Below are 23,207 nucleotides of genomic sequence, written 5' to 3' on the forward strand. Positions count from 1 at the left end.
ATTTATAACTACAATCCACAATTTAATTGTCATTCTAAGATCACATACATTGAATATGTTTATAACAATATGATCAAACTGTATAAGGAGAACGTAAACTGTCTCCCCCTATTCACTAACTTTAATAAAATAAGTACAACACATATAGCATAACAATCAAATCTGGAGTTCATTCCAAAATAATGAATAACACAACTTTAATTCAAACAATTGCCCGAGTAAAATGACAAACTGATCCTCAAAGAATCAAACTGAATTAACTTTATCTTTAAGAACAATCAATCACAAAAGTTTGAAAAGATTGAACTTCTTAAATAAAAATTAAAACTGAACTAGCTAACAGCAAATACCAGCTGAAAGAAAAACTAAATAAAACTTAACTTAATCATGTTTGCACCGCCACACTAACCTTTTAAACTTCATTGCAGCAGCAGCAAACCCGATGACTAAAGCCTCACTATTGCACTAGCTACAACTCCAAATTCTCGAACTAACAAAATCACTCCCACTGATCAAGAGATCCTAGCAATCTCATCCAGTAAACTTTCAATTTAAATATGTCAACTGGCAATGCCTTGGTCAAAGGATCTGCGTTTATAATTGTTTTTGTATCTTTATTGAAGTAGATAGCGATATTTTCATACGTGTAATTGTTTCATATCTCTCTTATAGGTAAATGAAGATGTTAAAAGTTTTTAAGGAAAAAGGTGTTTTAGATATTATTATCATAAGTAAATAATTGTGTATAATTAGAATTTTCGATTTAATTCCATAGTTACTACTCATGGGAAAATAATCATACAAATAAGAAATGAATGCAAAAATTAGGTTCAAATGAAACCACATAATGTTGGGTTAAACCAAATGTTTATTGTAACTGTATATATGCCAACAAATATGTTGGACAGGATCGAAGAGAATGATTTGCATGACACAGATACACTGCCATGATGGTGTTTCGTGCCTATGAAATAAGCACATGTTTAAGTTTTTGTTTACCAAATGGATTACAAGCTACAAATGCTATTTGATTAATGAAAAAACAAAGAAACGAGATTGCCAAAGCAGCTACTCTTAGAGACTATATTGTGACTGTCTTAATCTCTCAAAGCAATCTACAACCTATTTTTATAAACCAAAACTTACGAAACCTAATATAAAAATACCAAAACGGCCCAAATAATAAAATACTTAAAATGCTAATATTTTCCAACATTCTTCCAGTTATGCCAGATTATTGTAATTAATTTACTTTTATCTTTCCTTTCTAAAACAAAAGATAAGAAGCATCATGATATAACTTACAAGGAGCTAATTAGACGGAAACAAATTATAGTAGTACTAGTTACATGTATCTCGCAGACTAAGTACGTACATTACATTAATTAATAACCTTGGTTAGAATATGCTTATGCAAAGTTGCAAACAACATGAAGAATGTTCACATCCTTATGAACAATGCTGCGAGATATTTACGTATACAGATAGATGCTTCAAAAACCGGCCACGAGTTCTTATCTTAAACAACATTACTTTTCGGGTTGTTCTAGCTGCTGCCGATTATATCTTTGTATGTAGCTTTAATCTTCAGTGTCAAAGCCTCTCTACAATTCCAACAAAAACATGTTATACAAACTTTTTGGATAGATTTTATACCAAAGTAAATTAATTGAAACTACTTATTTATACTCTCCAGTCAAGGTAATGAAAAATTGAGACTCACCTGTCTGGTTTGTAAACAAGGTTCTTGTATGCAAACCACTGCAAAGATCGAAAAGAAAGCTAGGTGTTTAGAAATTGGTGCAGCCTATCAAGTTGTACTATATTGATCAAACGGTTCTTATTCATGTGCAATAAGTAGTGAATCTGATTCTTTTCCAGCGTACTGTTAAGTTGAAAATTTTCCAAAAGAATTCAAGAGCAAAAAAAATAACTTACCCCAGTGTAGCCAATTCCTACAAGCTCAAGAACACCAGGAACTAAAGGAAGCCTATCAATTGCCTGTTACAATCGATGCCATCACGCAGAAACCGGTCAGTGATGAATAACTGAGAGTAAGAAGTTACTGAATTCTACAAATTTAAGAGCAACAATTTGTAGTTATTATTGGGAAACACACCGAAAGCAGTCCAGTGGAGCCCCATAGTGCAACAGCACCAGCTACTGCAAGTGAAGAAACTGCATATTTATCTTCCACTTTCTCCCACTAGACACCAAAAGCAATTCATTCTTGTCACTTAAGTTTCTGAACTCACTAATACAAAGGAAGATGTAATTAAATTCTAAAAATATGGATTGGCTTACAGCTTCTTGAACGGTCTTCACAATCTCTGGCAGCTCAGTTACTGCAACTTCTGCTGGTGCTTCCCCTGTCGCCATGGCCATGACATTGCGCGCAAACTTACGACCTGAAAAAAAAAAAAAAAAATTTGAGTATATAGCAACATGGTAATGTTCTTGTTCCGGAGATCTAGTATGTTATGTTACCAAACTGTCAATATGAACTACATGCGTTCAAATAAGATTTCACCATATTACCAACCGTCTGGATTGGTCCGATACATGCATACATACATACATACATACATACATACATACATACATACATATATATATATATATATATTAGTACTTTATAGATCCTAGTAGTATTAATCATAATGCAAACTAATACTAGGGACATATATGAATGGCTCACAGTAGGCAGTGGTCTTCCCTGCGTGATTTTGAGAATGAACTGGCGGTGGAGGAAGGGAAGGCAGGGTCACACATTGTGGTGATGAGGCAGCCATATGGCGAGGAGCCTTGGTGTCAACTAGAGTGGACGAGGAGGAGATGGAAAGTGTGGAGGAGGTGGAAGCCATGGCTACTGGATCCCCTACAGGTTAATTAAGTCCTAGAGATTCTGAGGCCACTAGGATGAGAAACCTGATGCAGCCTGATGAGTTTTAGTTTATCTAACTAGTTATCCTTGTTCTTGGGTTTGTAATTGTGGAGGAGTTTGATTATTTTGCAATGGACAGTGGAGATGCTGCTCTCTCAAAGATTTGGAGATGGACAACCACTCATTGCTCTTTCATTAGGATAGTGTGCAGGATAGGCATTTTGTGGTGTTTGATTGGGGAGGAGGCTCTAGGTGGACCTCTGTTGTGACAAAGAAATGCCTTCATTGTATTATCTTCCTCCCAAGGGCCAAATGTCAGATTACCTTCTCTTTTATTCACACATACAGAAAACCTGTTCTTGTAATAAAATTTTCCCTACGAGAGGAGAAGGGAGTGAAGATATTAGCAAAATGTCTCAAACATGTCCATCATGTTTAATATGTGATAGGATGTTGACGACCACCACCCAAATTTTTATTGAAATAAGAACTATTTTCATTTGATTTTTATACATGTTCACCCTCTATCCACTTTTAATTTGTTTCGCCTGCAATGTATGTTGGTGCACATTACGGTTGGTTTCGTGCTACGTGGATGAATTAACATATTTAAGGTAGTTCAACTTCCGTTACAAAGAGATAAGTTTCTTCTGTGTCTAATTAAACTCTTTTGAGCCCTTAACAATGAAAATTTATTCACATTTACCTCCACCATTCCTTGAGACCAAACAATAAGAGTGGCCTATGACAAGTCAAATTTCAGAAAACACAGCAACTCCACCTCTCCCAAATTGCCCAAACAATTACTGCCTAGGCTATTGAGCTAAGACAATTACTACCTTAGTGAACAGTAATTGCCCAAATGCATATGCACCTCTAAACTGAATTTCCTAGACTATTGGTATTAAAAATTTATTTTTTTATAAAATAATAAAAGATGATTTTTTTTTAAGTTCCTGTAGGATTTTTAACCAATCTTGTCACGCCACATGTCACAATAGAGTGCGCTGAACCTTACAATGGATTAGCCATATAATAATGTGGTTCAAATTTGCATTTGGTGATAATCGAACTTAAAACCCTTCATATACAAGTGAAGAAGAATACCATTAAACCGTAGCATTAAACCATTAAACCATTATTCCCACTCCAATGTCTTATCTTCCCACCCACATTTTTATGAATTTTTTAATTACAAATTTGTCCATATGTAAAATGACTAATAAGGACTTTAGTTACCCCCTTTTCCGTTACTTTTTTTTTTATAAAAAAGAAAAAAGAAAAGTTTGAACGTGAGAATATGTTTAGAAAATTTGTCTCCCTTAAACCCTAACTCATTCTTCCCATCTCCTTTCATTCAGAGAAAACAAAATCATCCAGAGAAAGCAAAAGGAATGAACTTAGAAGATGACGTTTCTATGGAAGAAGTAGATGATCATGTTTCCGTCGAAGAGGTAAAAGATAATTTTATGTGGGTCATCTTGATTTGTCGACATCGTACAATTGAAGCATAACTCTGTGACTTTTTATTTGAATTTGCATTAGATTAGGGTGCAATTTGTTTTTTAATGAGAATTTATGGAATTGAAGCATAGCTTTGTCGACATCATTCATTAGGTTAGGGTAAATTTGTTGCATACTGTTGTAGGCATGGTTGATTAGAATTGAAAACCTAAACAGCGGGAGGCGTGGTTGATTTTTCATTAGCCCCATACTTACCACAAGCACCACCTATCTCTCCTTTTTTTTTTTTTTTTTTAATTTTTTTTTAAAAACTGGATATGCGTGCAAACATGGTTCCTCTGGGATCTTCGAAGGTTGGTGTCCATTAAGATGGTGAATGTGACGATGATGATCCACCAAGGAATCTCTCTCTTTAAGTTAGAATTGAAGCCGAATTAAGCTTCAATTGTTGCATATTGATGTCGACAGTAAATTTGTTTTTTAATGAGTTTATGACAATACAAAAAGGCATTGACCTGTAATTGAAATAAAAAAATATGGTTCTTTTATGATGTAAATTTCTCCGATGTCAACTTGTTTATGAAGTTCATATGGTTCTTTTATGACGTATGGTGGAATTCGTTTGTAGCTGGTAGACGAATTTGGTAATAATTCAGCATCTACACGTATGGTGGACTGTACTAGTGAATTTACCACAACTAAGGTAATATTTGCTTGACTATGCAATTGATTCACTTATGCTCTTGTATGTTTATTCATAATGTGCAATTTTGGTGAGGGCCATTGAACTTATATTTGGTACAAGTAAGCATTTATTATGTAGATGGCACATCAATAAGAATGTGATAGCCAAGTTCAAAAAATTATATAAGTCCAAGGAAGATTGCGATAGATTTTTGGAGAAATGGAATACAATGGTTGCATCTTCTACTGAAGTTGATTTCATAAGGCAGACAAGACGAGTTTAGTATGTATCAAGAGATGCTTCAATATGTAATAGATACTTGGTTGAATCCATACAAAGAAACATTCGTTGCAGCATGGATCGATAAATTTATGCACTTTGGGAATACAACCTTAAATAGGTAAGCATTTATCACTTGTTACTTTATTTTCATTTTCATTTTCTAGTGAGATTGCTAAACCCTTGTTACTTTAACAGGGCCGAGTCCTCACATGCCAAATTAAAAAGATATCGTGGAAGTAGCCAAGGAACATTTGAGACATCATGGGAAAGTATACATGCTCTGCTTGGGTTGCAACACACTAAAATCAAGGCTTCTTTTGAGAAAAGTTTGATGGTGGTGCATCATGATTTTAGACATTTAGATTTCATGGAACTTCGTGGCTTTGTCTCAATTAGTGCACTATATATGGTCCTAAAAGAGTACAAGTTGTCCAAAATGAACGGTATTGACTTCGAGGCATGTGGTTGTGTTTTACGTGACACTCATGGATTACCATGTGTTCATGAGATTGTTAGATACATGAGAGATGGTCGACCTATTCCACTTGAGAGCATTGATCCTCATTGGAGGAAACTTGACATGAAGTGTACACCTATAAGAAATGCAGCAGAGTATGGTTATGATATAGAGATGGAGTTGTTTCATGGGCGTTAAATAGAATCTGTTGCAACTGCAAGAATGGTCCTTAAAAGGAAACTTATGGAGTTAGTATTACCATAAATTACTTCAATTGTTGAACCATCAGTGACAACCAAGACTAAAGGTAGGCCAAGTAAAAGGACGAATAAATCTACTCGTTGTGATCCGTCATTGTTTGAGATTGTGGAATCGGAGCAAGGAAGTTATTCAGTTCGTGATCTTTATCCTGAAATGAGTTCAAAACAAAAGAGGCAACCAAAGGAGAAGGTGCATCGCGCTCGTTCAGTTAAGCCAATTAAGTTAATTAATGCATTTCCAGTAGCATTGAGGCCATACATTATTCTTGTAAAAGATGTGGCAGCTGATGGACATTGCGGTTTCAGAGCAATTGCATCATTATTGGGTTATAATGAGGATGGATGGGTACAAGTGTGAAAAGATTTATTACAAGAGTTAGAGACTTACTCAAGTTGCTACTCCAAGCTATATGGATGTGAAAATAGGGTCCATGAGTTGAAGCATGCATTGAGATATTTTGAAACTCATGCAAACATTGATCGGTGGATGACTATGCCTGACATGGGACATATTATTGCATCATGCTATGGTGTGGTACTTATCCACCTATCAGATGTACAGTGTCTTACATTTTTACCTCTTAGAACATAACCTATGTCACTAGCAGCACGAAAGGAGATCGACATCGGATTCACCAATCATCATTTTGTGCAGGTATGGATAAAAGGATTTATTGTTGGAAATTTTTGCACGTGATCTTATAAGGATTGAATGCATTTACTTTAAGTTTAAGTAATAAATTTCTTGTAGTCTAGTTTAATTAAGTTGTACTTTTATGCAGGTGTTCTTGAAATCAGGTAATCCAATTCCTCCTATAGTGACAAATTGGGAAAGATACTGTGAACCATGGTGTTTAGAATGGGCTACTCCGTGCGTTGCTCGTATACAACAATTCAAATTTATTATAGGGCCTACTATTATAACTAGAGAAATCATGGAGCTTGACGAAAATTGAAGCTGGTAAGCAGTGCCATCATGCTGATCCATCGGAAAATTCCATATTATGTTCATAATATATTTTTTTTCTAGTAAACTCCTGCTTTCGATGTTTTTCTGTATTTGTCTGACTAAATTGCTCTTGGTTTGTTCCTCAAGGAATATGAATTGGGATTTTTTTCTGTCTTGTTTTGCTTTAGAATTCGTGCTCTTCTTTTAAATCCATGTTTACAGTTTAGTGTTTTTTTTTCCTGGAATAATTACTAAAATGTTTTTATCCCTAGGATTTTGGTTGCCCAATCCAGATACTTTTTGCTTCTTACTAAGGAGACCCACAACATAAGAAAGTGATAGGGAAATAGAGAATGAAATTATTCAAACTATGAAATTATGTGTGCCGTGTGCAAAGAGAATCATGATTAAAATACAAAGGATACGTTTTTCTGATTGCGACGGTGATGATGTGTGCTGTGTTCAAAGAGAATGATGATTAGAAGAGTAATATTATTTGTTTATATTATTTTCTTAAGAGAAATTTATCTCTAATTATGTATATAGGGTTATTTAGGAATAATAGTGGGTGGAGAAATAACATTTTAATTTTTTAACTTTTTATAGTGGGTGTAAATATAATGTGGTTGGGGAAATAAAACAACGGGATGAGTTTAGCAGCTCTTACTTTGAAATTGCACCTAAAAGAGGCATTACTATTAATAGATTGGGGTGAATGGGTACTTATTTCTACCCCTAATAATTATTCTGCCACGTAAGCAAGTCTGGCGTGGAAAAACCATCCGGGCCGGTTATTAAGGCCAATACTATAATATATTAATACATGTATTCAATGATATTTGCATTTGTCATTTTTTCATTTTGGGAATCGTTTTAATTAAAAAACGATTTCCATTCCACCATTAATTTGTTGATACATATTCTCACATTTTCAAAGTCAAGCACATTTATAATTCTTTCTATTTCTTCGAAAATATATTTATGATTCAGAAATTACTATCATCACCAGCCCATATGAAGTAACAAGAGCTATTACCAGCAAATCAGTATTAAAATTTCATACTACAATTGATTAAATACAAATGTTAGATGATATAGAAGTATGATGACCAAGTACAAATCCCTCCGCAGCACATAAGGCTCTGCCGAAATCTAAACCTAATCAAACACTTCATCCCTTGATTCAAACACACAACACAAAATTAAAAGTCTTTCTTTCATCTTTCCTGTAAATACAAAACACAAGATGAAAAGAACTGTTACAAATTTTCCCAAAAGAAAAATACACACTGAACCCAACTTAAAAATACAGTGTAGAACTACTATAGTTAAATGGAACTCACAAAAAAAAAAAATGAAGAAATATTGTCTCCTTTCCCAAACCAAATACCAAACAAACCCGCAAACATGTTGTTTGGATCAAAACTTGAACTTTGGGCTCAAGGAAGGAGCTGGCCCGAAAGGAGGCCCAAAGGGAAAGATAGCCAGAACCCAGTCAAAGCCCAGAAGGCAGAAAAAGGTCTTTTCTGACTTGGTGCAGCTCATGAAGACCACTTGCTTACCTACCCAAAGGCCAAGTGGTGTGGACTGATCAGCTACACAGCCCATAAAGCACTTTACGGTGGCATTACATGTAAAATAGCTGATGAGTCATCACCCTCACACCACATTCGGGCAAGGCTGCTGCTACAGAAGACCAAGCCGAGTTGTCTATATAAGAAGAAAGAAAAACCAGGAATAAGGACACTCAATCAAACAAACAAATGCAAGCACAAACTCTGCTCAAAAGCCAGATTTGCCTTCAAAACAAAGCTGTAGTCAGCCTTCATCCCTTGCGGGATAACCCTCCCTTCAAACCTTTGTAATAGCTCTGCTACCTTGTTCAACCTTGTTGTAGTATCGATTCATCTTTTGTAATCTCTCTCTCTATCCCTCTAAGCTTTCAGACCTTTGACAAAACTACAAAGATAGGAACCTACAAGACGAGCAACCTTACCTGATAAGGTTTAACCTTGCCCGACCTTCTTTGTCTTGTTTTTATCTTTTCAATATGTTGTATACTTCCAGTTATATGCAAGTTATTTCTAGCAATATGACTATTAAAAGGCTTTCTCAGTACTTGAATCCGATTTGAATATATCGTCAGTGTTCAAACCAGATCCAAGTCCTAAGCCCTCGGGCATGTAAATCTGATCAGTTAAAAGTCCTTGGCCTCAAGGCATAAAAAGAACCTTATGTGGACTTAACCCATCCATGACAGTCCTTGATAAACGAGAAGTCCGAAGTTACTTGGGGCGCAAGTAATCGACCTACCCTCTAGTTTTATTTCTATTATATTATGATTACCATAGAACGCTTGAGCATGGAATGGATTCTGATGGAAAGCCTCAAGGCCTACACCTAAGGCCCCACAAAGGCATCCATTTGGATTCATTCCATTCTGCGATCTAAAGAGTCTAAGTATAAGAATGAACTCTGATGGGAAGCCTCAAGGCCTACACCTAAGGCCCCACAAAGGCACCTATTTGGGTTCATTCTACTTCTTGGACTCGGGTAATCAGAAGTATAATAGTTAGAAAACTCCTGCAATCACGAGAACAAATATGATATGTTCGAGCACTGGTTTAGTTATTTATGGGAAGCCTCAAGGCCTACACCTAAGGCCCCACAAAGGCACCTGTTATAACTAACACGGTTTCTTGGATATATACATATATACAACTAAAACGCGACATCCATTTTACATCTGCCATGCTAAAGATGGCAGTGGCACGCCTGAGCACCTAAATGTTAACCTTGATTGTGAGCCTCAAGGCCTACACCTAAGGCCTCACAAAGGCACCTCTCAAAGTTAACGTTGTCCTTCTCTTTCAGCCTTGCCCGACGAGCCTTGCCCGAAGAGTCTTGCCCGACGAGACTTGCCCGACAACGCCCGACAGTGAAGCAGAAGCCCGACAGCAGCCCTCAACCGGCGCCAACCTCCAGGGGAGCTGTGTGCTCGTCGGCCAGGAAACATCCCCGACGGAAATTCCTGACGCGAACACATGTAAAAACAAAAGAGAACCTATTTTGACTACATAAAGAACTGGGTGTTACTTGGGCTGTCGATTTATGTTACTTGGGATGTCGATTTATTCGGCGATTTATTAGTCATATTCTATTGCTACTGCATTTGGCCAACATCTAATTTTCTAACAGAACTTGAATTATATTTGTATTCAAATGGTTGTGGTCTTTGTAGAATGACATCCTAATTTAACAACACCGGTTTGCTGAAAAATGCTCCGAAGAGTGAAGAAGAAAGCTTAGCATTTGTAGTTTCACTTTCACAAGCGAAAGACAAAGTCGTTCTTGGCAGTTATTGAGAAAAAGTCACTGCCGTTGCTGCCATGGGTTGCAAAGTTGGTTACCCTCTGACCTGCTTTTGCATACGTTTGTATATTTGAGTTCTCTTGTATTTTCTGGTTTAAAAACTTGAAAGTACTGAATCATGTTAGTTGGCCTGACACTGTTCAATAAAAATAATTTCTTGCAGGCCTGTAATTCTGGACAAGACTATATTTAGCCCATTCGTTTGGAAATGACTTTAAAAACTCAAGTTAGAACTAAGTTTTTACATCACCATTTATATTTTGTAAAATCTAAACTCAAGACTTCCTCAAACAAATTGTTCAATTGCATGTATCAATAAAGTTTTGGTCTGAGTGGCATCAACATATCAACTACTAAAAAAAAAAAGTTCACAACACAAAACTTATGTATATATAACTACTGAAATTAACTACTAAAAATCCTTTAGAACAATATATAAATTTGCTTGGCTTCAAACGTCAAGTTACACGTACATAAAAATATACTCTTGTTGTAGGCCTATTTGATCGAACTAATCTAGGGGATTAGAGAGAGAGGGGGCCGGTGGCAATTAGAGAGAAGAGAGAGTGATTTAATTGTGAGGTGTGTTTGAGTCATCCCATTGTACCTTTATTTATAGTAATAGGATAGGCAATCACATTCCTATTCTAAATATGACTGCAACACTCTCCCCCTTGAGTGTGTAAATACTCAACAAACCATTGCATCAGATTTTTAGCAGATAAGGTAGAATAGTTGATGAAGTTATTGGCACAACGGGTGAACGTGAGTCTCAGATTTAAGGAAGTATGCATTTGTAGTAAAATTCACAAAACCTTGCCATGGTAAAACCCAAGGGTATGGGGGAAAACCCATAGACTAAGGAGAAAAGTGAGAAGTCTACATAATGTTAAAACAAACGTTAAACAGGACGCAGGTAGTGAACTCAATGGAGTATGATCATCCCAGGATGGGTGCCTCATCAAAACCTAGTTAGGTAGCAAAAACCCAGTGGGAAAAATGATCCTAATCGTAGGAAAAGAGAGTACATTAAGGTTAAGTGAGTATGCTTCATGATACTCCCCATAAGTTAGACATAACTTCTAAATAAGAGAACTACAACCAATTCAAGTCAGATAATTTACGCATAACGATTCCTTGGACGAGCTTCTAAAAAGTAGACTTGGGTAATGACTTGGTGAAGTGATCGGCCAGGTTGTCCTGGGAATGGATTTCCTTGACTTCAATGTTCTGATGCTGCTTCTGCTGGTGTGAGTAAACGAACTTCGGCATTATGTGCTTGGTGTTGTCTCCCTTGATGTATCCCTTTTTTAACTTCTCGATACATGCTGCATTGTCTTCAAAGATCGTCATAGGAAAGTCAACAACAGAAGTAAGACCACTAGTGCTTCGAATATGTTCCATAACTGCTCTCAGCCAAAAGCACTCACGCGATGCTTCATGCAGGGCGAGAATCTCAGCATGGTTCAGAGAAGTCGCAACTAGCATTTGCTTGGTAACCTCTAAGATATAGCAGTGTCTCCAACGGTAAAGACATAGCTCGTTTGAAAACGTGCCCTGTATGGGTCAGACGGATATCCAGCATCTGCATAACCAATAAGGCAAGAATCAATTCGAGAACCATAGGGGGCGGCAACACTCGAAGATTCGCGAGTATAAAACAAGCCTAAATCTGTTGTATCCTTGAGGTAGCGGAAAATGTCTTTAACACCATTCCAGTGCCTGTATGTGGGTGCATTGCTGTATCTAGCCAAAAGATTAACAACGAATGAGATATCAGGTCTAGTGCATTAAGTCAAGTACAATAAAGCCTCAATTGTACTTAAGTAAGGAACTTCAGGTTCTAAAATCTCTTCCTCATCCTCTTTAGGATGGAAGGGATCTGGTTTAGTGTCTAGAGTCCAAATGACCATAGGTGTATCTAAAGGCTTCACTTTATCCTCATTAAAACGTTGCAACACCCTTTGGGTGTAGTTCGATTGATGTAGTAGGATTTCATCCAAACAATGCTCAATCTCCCAGCCGAGACAATATCGAGTTATTCCAAGATCATTCATCTCAAATTTCAATGTCAAGTGCGTAGCAATTTCCTCAAGCTCTACGGGAATTCCAATGAGGTTCATGTCATCGACATAAACTGCAATGATTGAAAATCCGGAATGTGACTTCTTTATGAACATGCATGGGCATAATTCATTGTTCTATTAACCCTGACTTGTCAAATATTCACTCAGACAATCCATAGAATGACTTCCTCAACCTAATTGAAAGAGTGTTCTGTGGTCTAGAACTATTTGAACCAGTCAATGGAAGTTCTTCTGGAACTTTCATATAAATTTTCGTATCTATATCCCTATAGAGATACGTAGTTACCACGTCCATAAGTTGCATATTCATTTTCTTAGAAACTACCAAACTGAAAAGCTAGTGGAACGTTATAACGTCCATTACGGGGGAATACGTCTCTTTGTAATCAATCCCAAGGCACTGAGAAAAGCCTTGCGCTACGAGGCGTGCTTTGTATCGCGCTATTTCATTCTTCTCATTACGTTTCCTCACAAAAACCCACTTGTAGCCAACGAGCTTCACGCGTTGTCGTGTAGGAACAATAGGTCCAAACACTTTACGTTTTACGAGCAAATCGAGTTCGACCCGGATTGCTTGTTTCTAGTTTGACCAATCAGTTCTACATTAGCATTCATCAACGGAACGTGGTTTAATGTCATCGCTAAACATGATGTTAGTAGCTATTGTGTACGTAAATGCATTGTCGACGATCATCTCATTCCGATTCCAAACCTCATCTAATACTATGTAGTGGACTGAAATCTCATTAATCTCAAGAGGTCGGCATGTTTCATTTGAAGCATCACCGTAATCTAGAATAACGTCATGCGTTGGAATAGATGAGTGAGCGATGGTCGAATTCAAACTAGGGTCACTAGTTGGTGCCATTTTCCTCTTTCGGGGTTATGAATCCTTTGACCAAGGGGTTTGCCACGCTTCAGGGTCGAAGCAGACGATTGGTTAGCCACCAATGTACCTTGCCGCATGGAAGGTACGGCTTCCCCATCTTTGAGGACAGTCCGGCCTTCCCAAGCGGGTTGTGGACGTACGCTTGGTACATCTATCCTTGCAGGTGCGTTTACATCGGGTATATGTGAGCTTGTCACCTTTGCTAGATCATTAAAAACATTCAACATGCTTTGAGCAATGCTCTGAAGCTCTATAATTCGTTGCACCTCAATTTCAGACTGGGCAGTGTGGGGATCTAAATGAGACATAGTGAGAGCATACCACTATAATTCGCGGCGTTCTTTAGGAATGTTAGCATGCTTATCTCCCCTAACGATGGCAGCAGCGCTATTGGCACATAATGGTGCACCTAAACACCTGTAAATGCGAGACATCAGACTCGTATCTAGTGACCAACTGTAACAGTGAATGAGTATCGGTGGGCCTCAGGCGAACCAATATAGTTGCGTGCAATATTGCATAGCCCCAGGCAGATATCGATAGTTTGGTTCTCATAACCAAAGTTCGAGCTATCAATTAAAGGCGCTTTATGAAAGCTTCTGCCAAGCCTTTTTGGGTGTGAACATGGGGTACAGCATGTTCCACATCAATCCCTACTGACATGCAATAATCGTAAAAAATCTGTGACGTAAACTCTCCAGCGTTATCCAGTCGAATGGACTTAATTGGATAATCAGGATGGTGAGCCATTAACTTAATGATTTGAGTTAGGAGTTTAGCAAACACAGTGTTGCTTGTGGACAAAGGTAAACATGTGACCATCATGTCGATGCATCAACCAACACCATAAAATATCTAAATGGTTCGTATGTTGGTTGGATAGGTCCACAAATATCCCCTTGAATCATCTAAAGAAACTTAAAAGGGTTGTGAATAATCTTTGTATGTGAAGGTTGAGTATTCAACTTCCTTATAGAACACGCTTTGCATTGTGGGAATCCAACGTAGAGAGGTAACTGATGCCCATGTGATGATTTGAGGATATAGAGTATCATGTCACATCCAGGATGTCCCAAATAGTCATGCCAAAGCAGCAAAGTATCCTGGAACTCAGGCATAGGGTCGGCCACATTGTGGGCTTCTATGCCGCGAATGGTTGTGATGTACATCCTACTCGGAAGACATTCCAACTTCTCATGAATACGCTTCTGGCCATATTCGTACCGAGTGATACAAAGAAATTCAAAACCATTATCTTCAATGGTTTCAATATGATATTAATTATCTCAAATATCTCTAAAAATCAGCAACGTTCTTCCGAAACGTGGAGAATAAAGTGCTTCCTTCATGGTTAAGATTGTACCATTGGACAACATGATACGGGCCTTTTCGTATCCTTTAATTAGGTTAGATGGCATAAGAGAGTTGTCAAATGAGCTTTCTTGGGTATCAAGTTAGTAAAAATATAAGTCCATTCATTCAATTAAGCAATTCGAGAAATAATATCCATAACATAATAATCCATTATTCAAAACAAACAAAAACCAAACAAATTATTCCAAATACTTAGAAAAATTGTTCAAAATTAAACGATAAACCTAGAAAAATAGGGGAAAGCTGTCACAGCCCGTTCCGGAATTTTTAATTCCGAGGACGTGAAAAGACGAAAATGCCCTTAAACGGGACTAAGGGGCGAAAATTTAACAATTTGGATTGAGTTGGACACGTGGGATCCCCACACCCCTCAATCCTCTCCCTATTTTCTGCATACTGTCTCTCTCTCTCCTCCCTCACGAATCTCTCTCTCTCTGTCACTCTTCTTCTCCGTTCGAACAAACCAACCACAAAACAACCTTAAACTTCCACCAACGACGGAGTTAAGACCACCATCGAACTCCTGGAGACTCCACGATCACGTAGACACCAATTTCAGGTAAGTTTTACTTCGGAAAACCTAGATTCTAAACTCCCCGTGAAAGTGCACTGTTCATGATCTTCGAATTGACTTTGTTTTAGGACAATCCAAGCTCACAGTGAGCTTAGTGAGGTTCCAAGGAAGCTCGGAGTGCTTCGTTGGAAGTTTTTGGACGTAAGAACACGGAGATCGATAAGTTCAAAGTTTGGCCGGAGCTTTCGAGGCATTTTCCGGCGAATCCCCGGCGAGTTAGGCGTCGAGGTAGGTATCAATCTCTTCGTCTCGTCAAGTACTACAACTTTCCTTTTTGTTTCACTCAATTTAGTTGAGTATTGAAGAAGTTATACTCATTTGAAAAATACCCAGTTTCCGGCGACCTCCGAGGCTTTCGAGGCAGTTTCCGGCCAAAATACGGCGAACTAGGTGTTGGGAAAGGTACCATTCTCTTTGTCTCTTCAAGGGCTACAACTTTCGTTTTTGAATCACTTGATTTCGTTGAGAAATGACAAAGTTATGGCAATTTGAAAAACTGCCCAGAAAACGGCCGCCGGAAAACCAGTCCGGCGACCCAAGGAAGAAGAAGGTGCTACAGTAAAAATAAAAAATAAAAATAAAATTATTTTAAAAATATGTCGACGTCCGTGACGTCGAGTAGATCACTGTGGTATATTCATATACCTAAATTGAACACCGTATGAGAAAGTTATTGAAGATTGTTGGTTAGGTGTTCAAATAACGTTTTATAGTTTTCACATTTAGGTGAAAATGTGAATTGATGATCCGACCGTTGGATCGTCACCAAACTTTGATACGTTGTAATACGTAATATTTGAGGATTATTGGAACTTACGGATTGGGAATCCGAGTTACGGATCTTCCGGAATTGGAATTGTAAGTCCATAATATAAAATGTTAACCGTCACTTAGTTTTGGAAATTGACGGAGATCCGACCGTTGGATGGTAATGAAATTTTAGGATGTTGTCCTAGAGGTATAATGTGGACCTCTGGAAGTTATGGATTTAAAATCTGAGGGGTGGATCTTCCGGATCAATCTACGTAGTGACGTATTTTATATAAGTTATATATTCTATCGATATGAATTCTGAGGTTGGAATTGATTATTGTTTTAGGCGCCGATCGTCATGACGCCTCGGCGTATTGTGCTAGGGAGTTGTAGGGCGAACTCCAGGTGAGTGGGCAGTTTTGTTTTCCGTATATATATATATACTTAACGTTTTCCCAGAAATTGAAAATGCATGAAATTATGTTTAAAATGAAATGCATATGAGTTATGTGGAAAAACGGGAAGTGAAATACCATGCATAGAATTGATATGAAAAGTATATAGAAATGTGAGTTGAAATGCCATGCATGAATTAATATATGATGCATATGTATGAATTGGTGCGGTGGACGCACAGGTAAGAATTGATTTATGATGCATATGTATGAAATGGTGCGGTGGACGCACAGATGAGTATTTAATTACTGTTATGATGATGATGATATATATTGAGCTCAAATCATGCACCATGGTTTAGTGCTTATAGTATTCACCGCATCGCACGCTCGCCTTGGATCCAAGTAGATGCTAGTCGTACAGTCCACGCGGAGTGGGTACGACAGACCAGTCACGAGAGTGTTAGTGAGATTCCGACTGGTGGGTGACCTTAGATTATGTGCACAGATGATTTATGAGAAGCACTAGAGCGTAACTTGTGTGCAGAAGGCCGGACGGGTCACAGAGGTGACTTCGGTAGAGTGATAATGATAGATTTTGAGCTCTAGGTTCAACCGTACAGGGCTATTAGAGGGCCTCCGGTTGATTACTTTCTTGCACCTGATATGATTATTGTTGATGCATCCATACTTAACTGTTGAATTAGACATGGCATGGCATGATTGATAAAGAAAAAAATGTTGAGTTAATGAATTAAAGTATTGAGAATATATATGTATAATTATATTTTACATTTCTGGGAAAATATACAGGTTTTACGGAGAGGGGTTACAACGTTTTGAAAAATGTTTGGATTTGGAAAAGAATGGTTTTACTGACCCACTCAATTTTGGTTTTGCGCCCCTCCAGGTTCAGGAATCACAAAGGTGTGGTGACTACGAGGAATTCAGCGGGGTTCTGACAGAATGGACCAAATTAGGACTCACCTTCGGGTGTATCAACGTATAAATTGTATAATTAAAGCTTCCGTACTGTGCAAATGGTTACGTCACTCTCACGTGACGGCCAGCATGCCCTCCTTCGGGACGGGGTGTGTCAAAAGCGGTCGGCCACTCCTAGTGGGTTTGGTCACTAGAGGTAAACACCCTAAAAACATGTCTAATTTATTCATCCATAGGTGTTGACGCCTCCTGAAAATCTAATATCTCTATTGATGTTATAGCATCTTCCGGATGATCCACATGTGAAAAGTTAGACTCACGACGGGAATGATACTTGGCAATAGCCTTGAGGGAAGCTCAGAATACGTGTGACCAATGATCCATTGATCCACAGTGGTAGCATATATCCATTTCAGTGGAAGCTAACTTAACAGGAGCTTTACCCTTGTTCTTAAAGTTTGGGGCCTTAGGGGCAAGTGGTGGACGTTGCTAGGTCACATTTCCTCCCTTAGGTGCGGCACTTTGTTGACCTTGGGCCCGTGGTTAGGCTTGCCGCCCATTGGCACGGCCACGACGGTTATTTCATCATTTATGGTTGCTAGAATTGGTCGTATGCGCTTCAGGCGCAACGTTTGAGCTAATAGGTCAAGCTTGATGATTCTTCATAAAAAAATTGGTTCTGCTTTTCAGCGAGAAGTAAAACAAAGATCAAATCTTAAAACTTGGTGAATTTATGTGCCCTATATTGTTGCTGCAAGACAATATTGGTGGCATGGAAGGTCGAATAGGTCTTTTCCAAGAGATTTGATTCGGTTAGTTCCACTTTACAGAATTTCAGTAGTGAATGGATTCTACAACCTTCAAAGTTGTATTCATTCATGGACTTAAAATCTTAGAAAGGAAGATACTGTCAGTCGTGTTTTGCTTCAGGCAAGTATATGTCTTTCTGGTGATCGAAACGGTTGGCCAGACCAAGCCAGATGGTGCGTAGGTCCTCCTCGGCGAGGTACTCGGTCTGCAGAGCATCATGGATGTGTCTTCGAATGAAGATCATTGCAGTAGCTTTTTAAGCTTCGTCGATAGGTTTGTCCTCGGAATGTGCCTCGATGGTAGCTCTAATGCCCTTTGCAGTTAGATGGAGCTTCACGTCTTGAACCCACTTCAAATAATTTCTTTCGAAGACTTCTAGAATGGTGAAATCGAGCTTGTTCAAGTTTGACATGTCCCTAAAACAGAGGGAAAAAAAACGTGATTAGCCATATGGTAATACATATTACATAGACATATATCGTAGAACATACAGGTTCTATAGACCTATATTGGTTTAATTTATGCATGAAAACTACAGGTTTCATGTGGTATGTTTTGAATGAAAACTTCAGGTTTCAAAGGCACTAAATATGAAATTACATGTTTAATTTAGTTTTTATGAACGATTAGTTCATAAAGAGAGGTTCCTGCAAGAAATACAGAATGTAATATGCTGGCTTAAGTATAATGGGTTTGAGTTTCTTCAGGAACTCAAGTGTGAGAGCTTCGTTACTATGAAAGTATGTCAACGATTCAAAGTATCAAAATAAATTATTGAATCATTAATGTCTAAAAAATGATCTTCAGGTCAATAATTTTGGATTCATTATTAGATTAATGGACTATGGGTCACTTTTAATTAACTTAATAGATTAGGAGTGACCAGGGTCAATCGTGGAAGCAAAAATAATAGTAAAACTCAGGTTAAAATTATTTAAAATGCTAAATAATAGCAGTGGGTCGAAAAATCATAGCCCAAAAAAAAAAGGTTTGGGCTCGGGACGGCTGCAGGCCACGGGCTAAAGGTTTTGAAGCCCAGCAGGAGACTGCTGGCTTATATGGGCCGATGGGGGGCATAAGTCAGGCCCAACAGATTTCCAGCTTTGGGTTTGCATGGGGAGCTCATCCGAGGCTAGGTCCGGGTCGAGGAAGGACTCAACCCAGCAGACAAAGTTGCGGGAAGTGGGCCGGGGCGCCTAACATAGCCCAATGGGCTACGAGCTGCTTCATGCAGGCTTTAAACCATGAGACAACAGGCCAAGAAAGCCTACAGCTTTCTTGGTTGGGCTTAAGGGACTTCGGGCCCTATAAAGCTAAGCAGGCCGAAGGCTGGGGTTGTTTGGGTTAGTGCAGCAAACCCAAAGACTGTTGCCGTGTGATCCACTCGATTGGGCTTCAGGCCAGTAGTGGTCCATGGTGCCACGGTGGGTCCTGCGACAGTGGTGTCGCATAGTGCCCAGAGCAATTGTTTTTTTTTTTTTCCGATTTCCCTAGGGGAAACCCTAAATTGCTTCTAATTTATTTTATATGATTTGACTCACAATTCCACATAACAATTTAATTGCATAATGCATGAAACAAATATATATATTGACAAATATATGAACATATACAATATATATATATATATATATATATATATATATCGTAAGGAAAATATAAACATAAAGGGGTTTTGCATCATGGGGAATGTTTTCATGCTTCATGGATGTTTCAAATATCTTCCTTTATTTTAAGGGTACCTGATTGACAAAAAACAAAGAGAAGCCTTTGAATTTTGTGGAAGATAGCCTCGTCCTACGATCCGTCAATTCCTCAACTTCTGGCAAGAGCGTGCTGATAACATGTTGTAGGCCTATTTGATCGAACTAATCTAGGGGATTAGAGGGAGGGGGGGCGGCGGCAATTAGAGAGAAGAGAGAGTGATTTAATTATGAGATGTGTTTGAGTCCCCCCATTGTGCCTTTATTTATAGTAGTAGGATAGGCAAAAATCTTTCCCTTTAGGATTACAACTCTTAATAGGTAATCAACTCCTAATAGGAATATAAGATACATTCTTATATCTATTAGGATTTACACAATCACATTCCTATTCTAAATATGACTGCAAAAACTCTTACTTTTTAGGATAGAAAATAAATTTCAGAAGAAAAAAAAAAAAAAAAAAAAGACGATTATCAAGGTCATAACCCAAAATTCTCTACTTGTAGAATTCCATCACCCCAAAATTAGCGGCAAAACATTCAAATCTGATGCCACTAAATCCAGCACCAGTTGCCAGGGCCGTGAATTCTTCTGGGCTCCTCTCCATCCCTCCCCGTGTTTGAGTCATCATATGCACATCAAATAGGGCGTTTACCCTCACAGATAGGTCAGTCTCCGGCTTAATTGGGAGAAGGGCCTCCACCACAATCACTTTTCCATCGTCTGGAATTGCATTGTAACAAATTTTCAATAATTTTATGCAGCTTCATCCAACCAGCCATGAAGTATGAACTACAAAATAGTCCCAAAACATGGAATTATTAATTTCTATATGCATTCTTTTATAACAAATTATATATAGAAAAGTTTCAATTAATGAACATTTGATTTAGTAACTCTTTTTTTATTTTCATTGGAAGAAAGTTTTTTTGTATATAAGATAAAATAAATAGAAAATTTCCCAAACTATATTATTACTTTGTTCATGTCAATAATTTAAAAATCACCTCCAGAAAAATGGCATCCCCATTCGGAATAGTTTCAAACATGTCTCCTCCTACATGTTCCACACCTGGAAAATAAATTAACTACACTGTTCATGACGGAAAAAACATAAATTCCAAAATATAGATTCCACAAAAATGGAAAACATAGAATCCAAATCATAGACCATTACACTAATAAAATCATACCAGGATAAGAGGGGGCATGTTTTCTAACATGAGGCAAGTCAAAATTGATGCCTTTAATATGTGGATATTTAGAAGTGATTAGACTAATTGCTACTCCCAGACTACCACCAACATCAACAATCTGCTTAACGTGCTCAAACCCTTTGTAGAGATCAAGAATCCTCTTCATAAGTATGGTGGTCCAGTTGAACATTCCCTTGTTGAACATTTTATTAAACCTAGGGTCGACACCTGCGTACTTAAAGGCGTGCATGTAAACAGAGAAGGGAAGAACTATATCAAAGAATAAGAAAGGTTGTTTAGAGAGAGAAAGTATATGTTTGTATTGTATTTTCTTCAATATATCAGATTACACTTACACAAATGTATATATGTCTAACTATCTTAGCTTAACTACTAAGCTAAGATAAAGCTCACAAGATGTTGACACTTATCACAATCTAAGTTCATGATATGCTAACCAACTTAACTACCTTACACACTATATCTAACTGTGCATGCCATACGCTCTGTCAAATGGATTTTCTCCTTCAATAATTGCATCTTTCAGATGAGGCCTATAGATGTTCACTAAATTAGAGTTAGATATATAGCTACTTTTATGAGTAATGTTGTACTGTCAGATCCATATATATATATATATAGGCCCTTTAAGAGTAGGAATTTTCATTAAAAAAAAAAGAATTAGTTGTGGGACTCACTCCACATCGGTTTGAATTGTCTATTTTGTATGTCTCAATTTATAGTTCATGATTAAAGTTTCATGTGTGTGTGTTGTTGGACTAGGGGGCAGGTTGGATTGAAATTTTCGATTCTATTATTAAATTTCTAATCCAATGAATAAAACTTTTACGTAAAAAGTGAATGGAAATTGGAATGCATATTGAGATTTGAAAATTCGAAAATTATTAGGATTTTCTGAAATTGTTCCTAACTTATTCCGATAACAATTTCTGAAATAGTCTATTTTATTTTATAGATATTTACTAAATTTATATATTTTGTAATCAACTTTAAAGTTTAATTTATCAAAAATAAAAAATTTTATTTTTATCATGTTCATTCTTAGTTTTGGATACATTAATTTTGATGGAAAATTATTTTTTGTTGGATTGCTAGTTGCTTCTCTACTCGTGGCTACAATACCAATATGAAAGATACATGGTTTTGGAACCTGTAAATTATCTTGCTATAGCTTGCTAAATATGTTTCATAAGTAGATAATGGTACAAATCACTCGAAGCTTTTTTATAGGTAAGCAATATATAGTTCTACCTGCATTATAGGTAGATAATCATATCATATTTTTTAACTTTTCACTATTAACAATTAGTTTATATTAGGTTTAAATTCTTTTTATCTCATCTTTTTTAACAAGAAGAATTTTTACCTGTTTTTTAAGGTTTTCATCTTTTCCAACTATCTTTGTTATAGGTGCATATTACATAACGCCGCTAAATATTTTCTATAAATAGATAATGGTGTAAAGTGATTCAAATCTTTTAAGTAGGCGAATAATATTTTATATAGGTAGATAATTGTATCATCATTTTATTTTCTCAGTCGTACATATATATTATGGTTATATAATTTTTTTTTCTTTTTTTTTATCAAGAATTTTGCACCTGTTTGTAAGGTATTTTCATTATTTATTTGTAATTTTAGTACTTGACATTTTTGTTTAGATGTAGAAAATGTTATGTTGAGAGTGTGGGGGCATGCGGGTATTATGAGAAAGCATGTGAGTGTGTTAAGATAATTTTTAATTGAAAAATTAAATGTTAAGTGTATTCAACAATATGTAGGTGTTAATAAAACGATTCTTTACGTTTAGATTAGATGTATTGCAGTGCACTGTTTGAGTTCGAAATTCAAAATGGTAAAAAGTTGATTCATAAATTAGGGATCTCAATTAACTTTCATAATTTAATTAAGGGATAGGATGGGCATAAAATAAAATTTATAACATTGATTAGCAAAGAAAATGAATGGGGTATTTCCATAATATTGTGAGTTGACTGGGTGTAATCAAAATGTCCCTTAATTTCATAGTGTTTCTTTATGTTTAATCCGAGACTTATTTTTCATAAAAAAATCACACATACATATTAAAAATGATAAACATATAAGT

At 37.1% G+C, this 23,207-nt stretch overlaps 1 protein-coding gene, 1 long non-coding RNA gene and 1 pseudogene across 3 annotated transcripts; 1 reads left to right on the forward strand and 2 right to left on the reverse strand.

The window, feature by feature from the left end:
- Positions 1–1,297: 1,297 nt before the first annotated feature.
- On the reverse strand, positions 1,298–3,320 carry LOC114826075 (protein CURVATURE THYLAKOID 1B, chloroplastic-like). The gene is made up of 6 exons (XM_029105769.2): positions 2,699–3,320; positions 2,305–2,408; positions 2,120–2,206; positions 1,939–2,001; positions 1,724–1,761; positions 1,298–1,604 (listed from the first exon to the last, which is right to left on the reverse strand). The coding sequence occupies exons 1-6, from the start codon at positions 2,862–2,864 to the stop codon at positions 1,547–1,549; spliced, it is 516 nt and encodes a 171-aa protein (XP_028961602.2). The 5' UTR covers positions 2,865–3,320; the 3' UTR covers positions 1,298–1,546.
- Positions 3,321–15,054: 11,734 nt separating this feature from the next.
- Positions 15,055–17,660, forward strand: LOC139197423 (uncharacterized). Of its 2 annotated transcripts, none has more exons than XR_011582814.1 (5): positions 15,055–15,262; positions 15,346–15,509; positions 15,611–15,679; positions 16,377–16,435; positions 17,336–17,660. It is a non-coding gene; the product is annotated as an uncharacterized lncRNA (long non-coding RNA). The 2 variants fall into 2 exon arrangements; XR_011582813.1 differs by having other exon boundaries at positions 15,346–15,505.
- A 2,645-nt stretch (positions 17,661–20,305) lies between these two features.
- Positions 20,306–21,383, reverse strand: LOC103439484 (cathecol O-methyltransferase 1-like; annotated as a pseudogene).
- Between the last annotated feature and the right edge of the window lie 1,824 nt (positions 21,384–23,207).

The sequence above is a fragment of the Malus domestica genome, chromosome 07, assembly GCF_042453785.1.
Source record: "Malus domestica chromosome 07, GDT2T_hap1".
Taxonomy (NCBI): domain Eukaryota; kingdom Viridiplantae; phylum Streptophyta; class Magnoliopsida; order Rosales; family Rosaceae; genus Malus; species Malus domestica.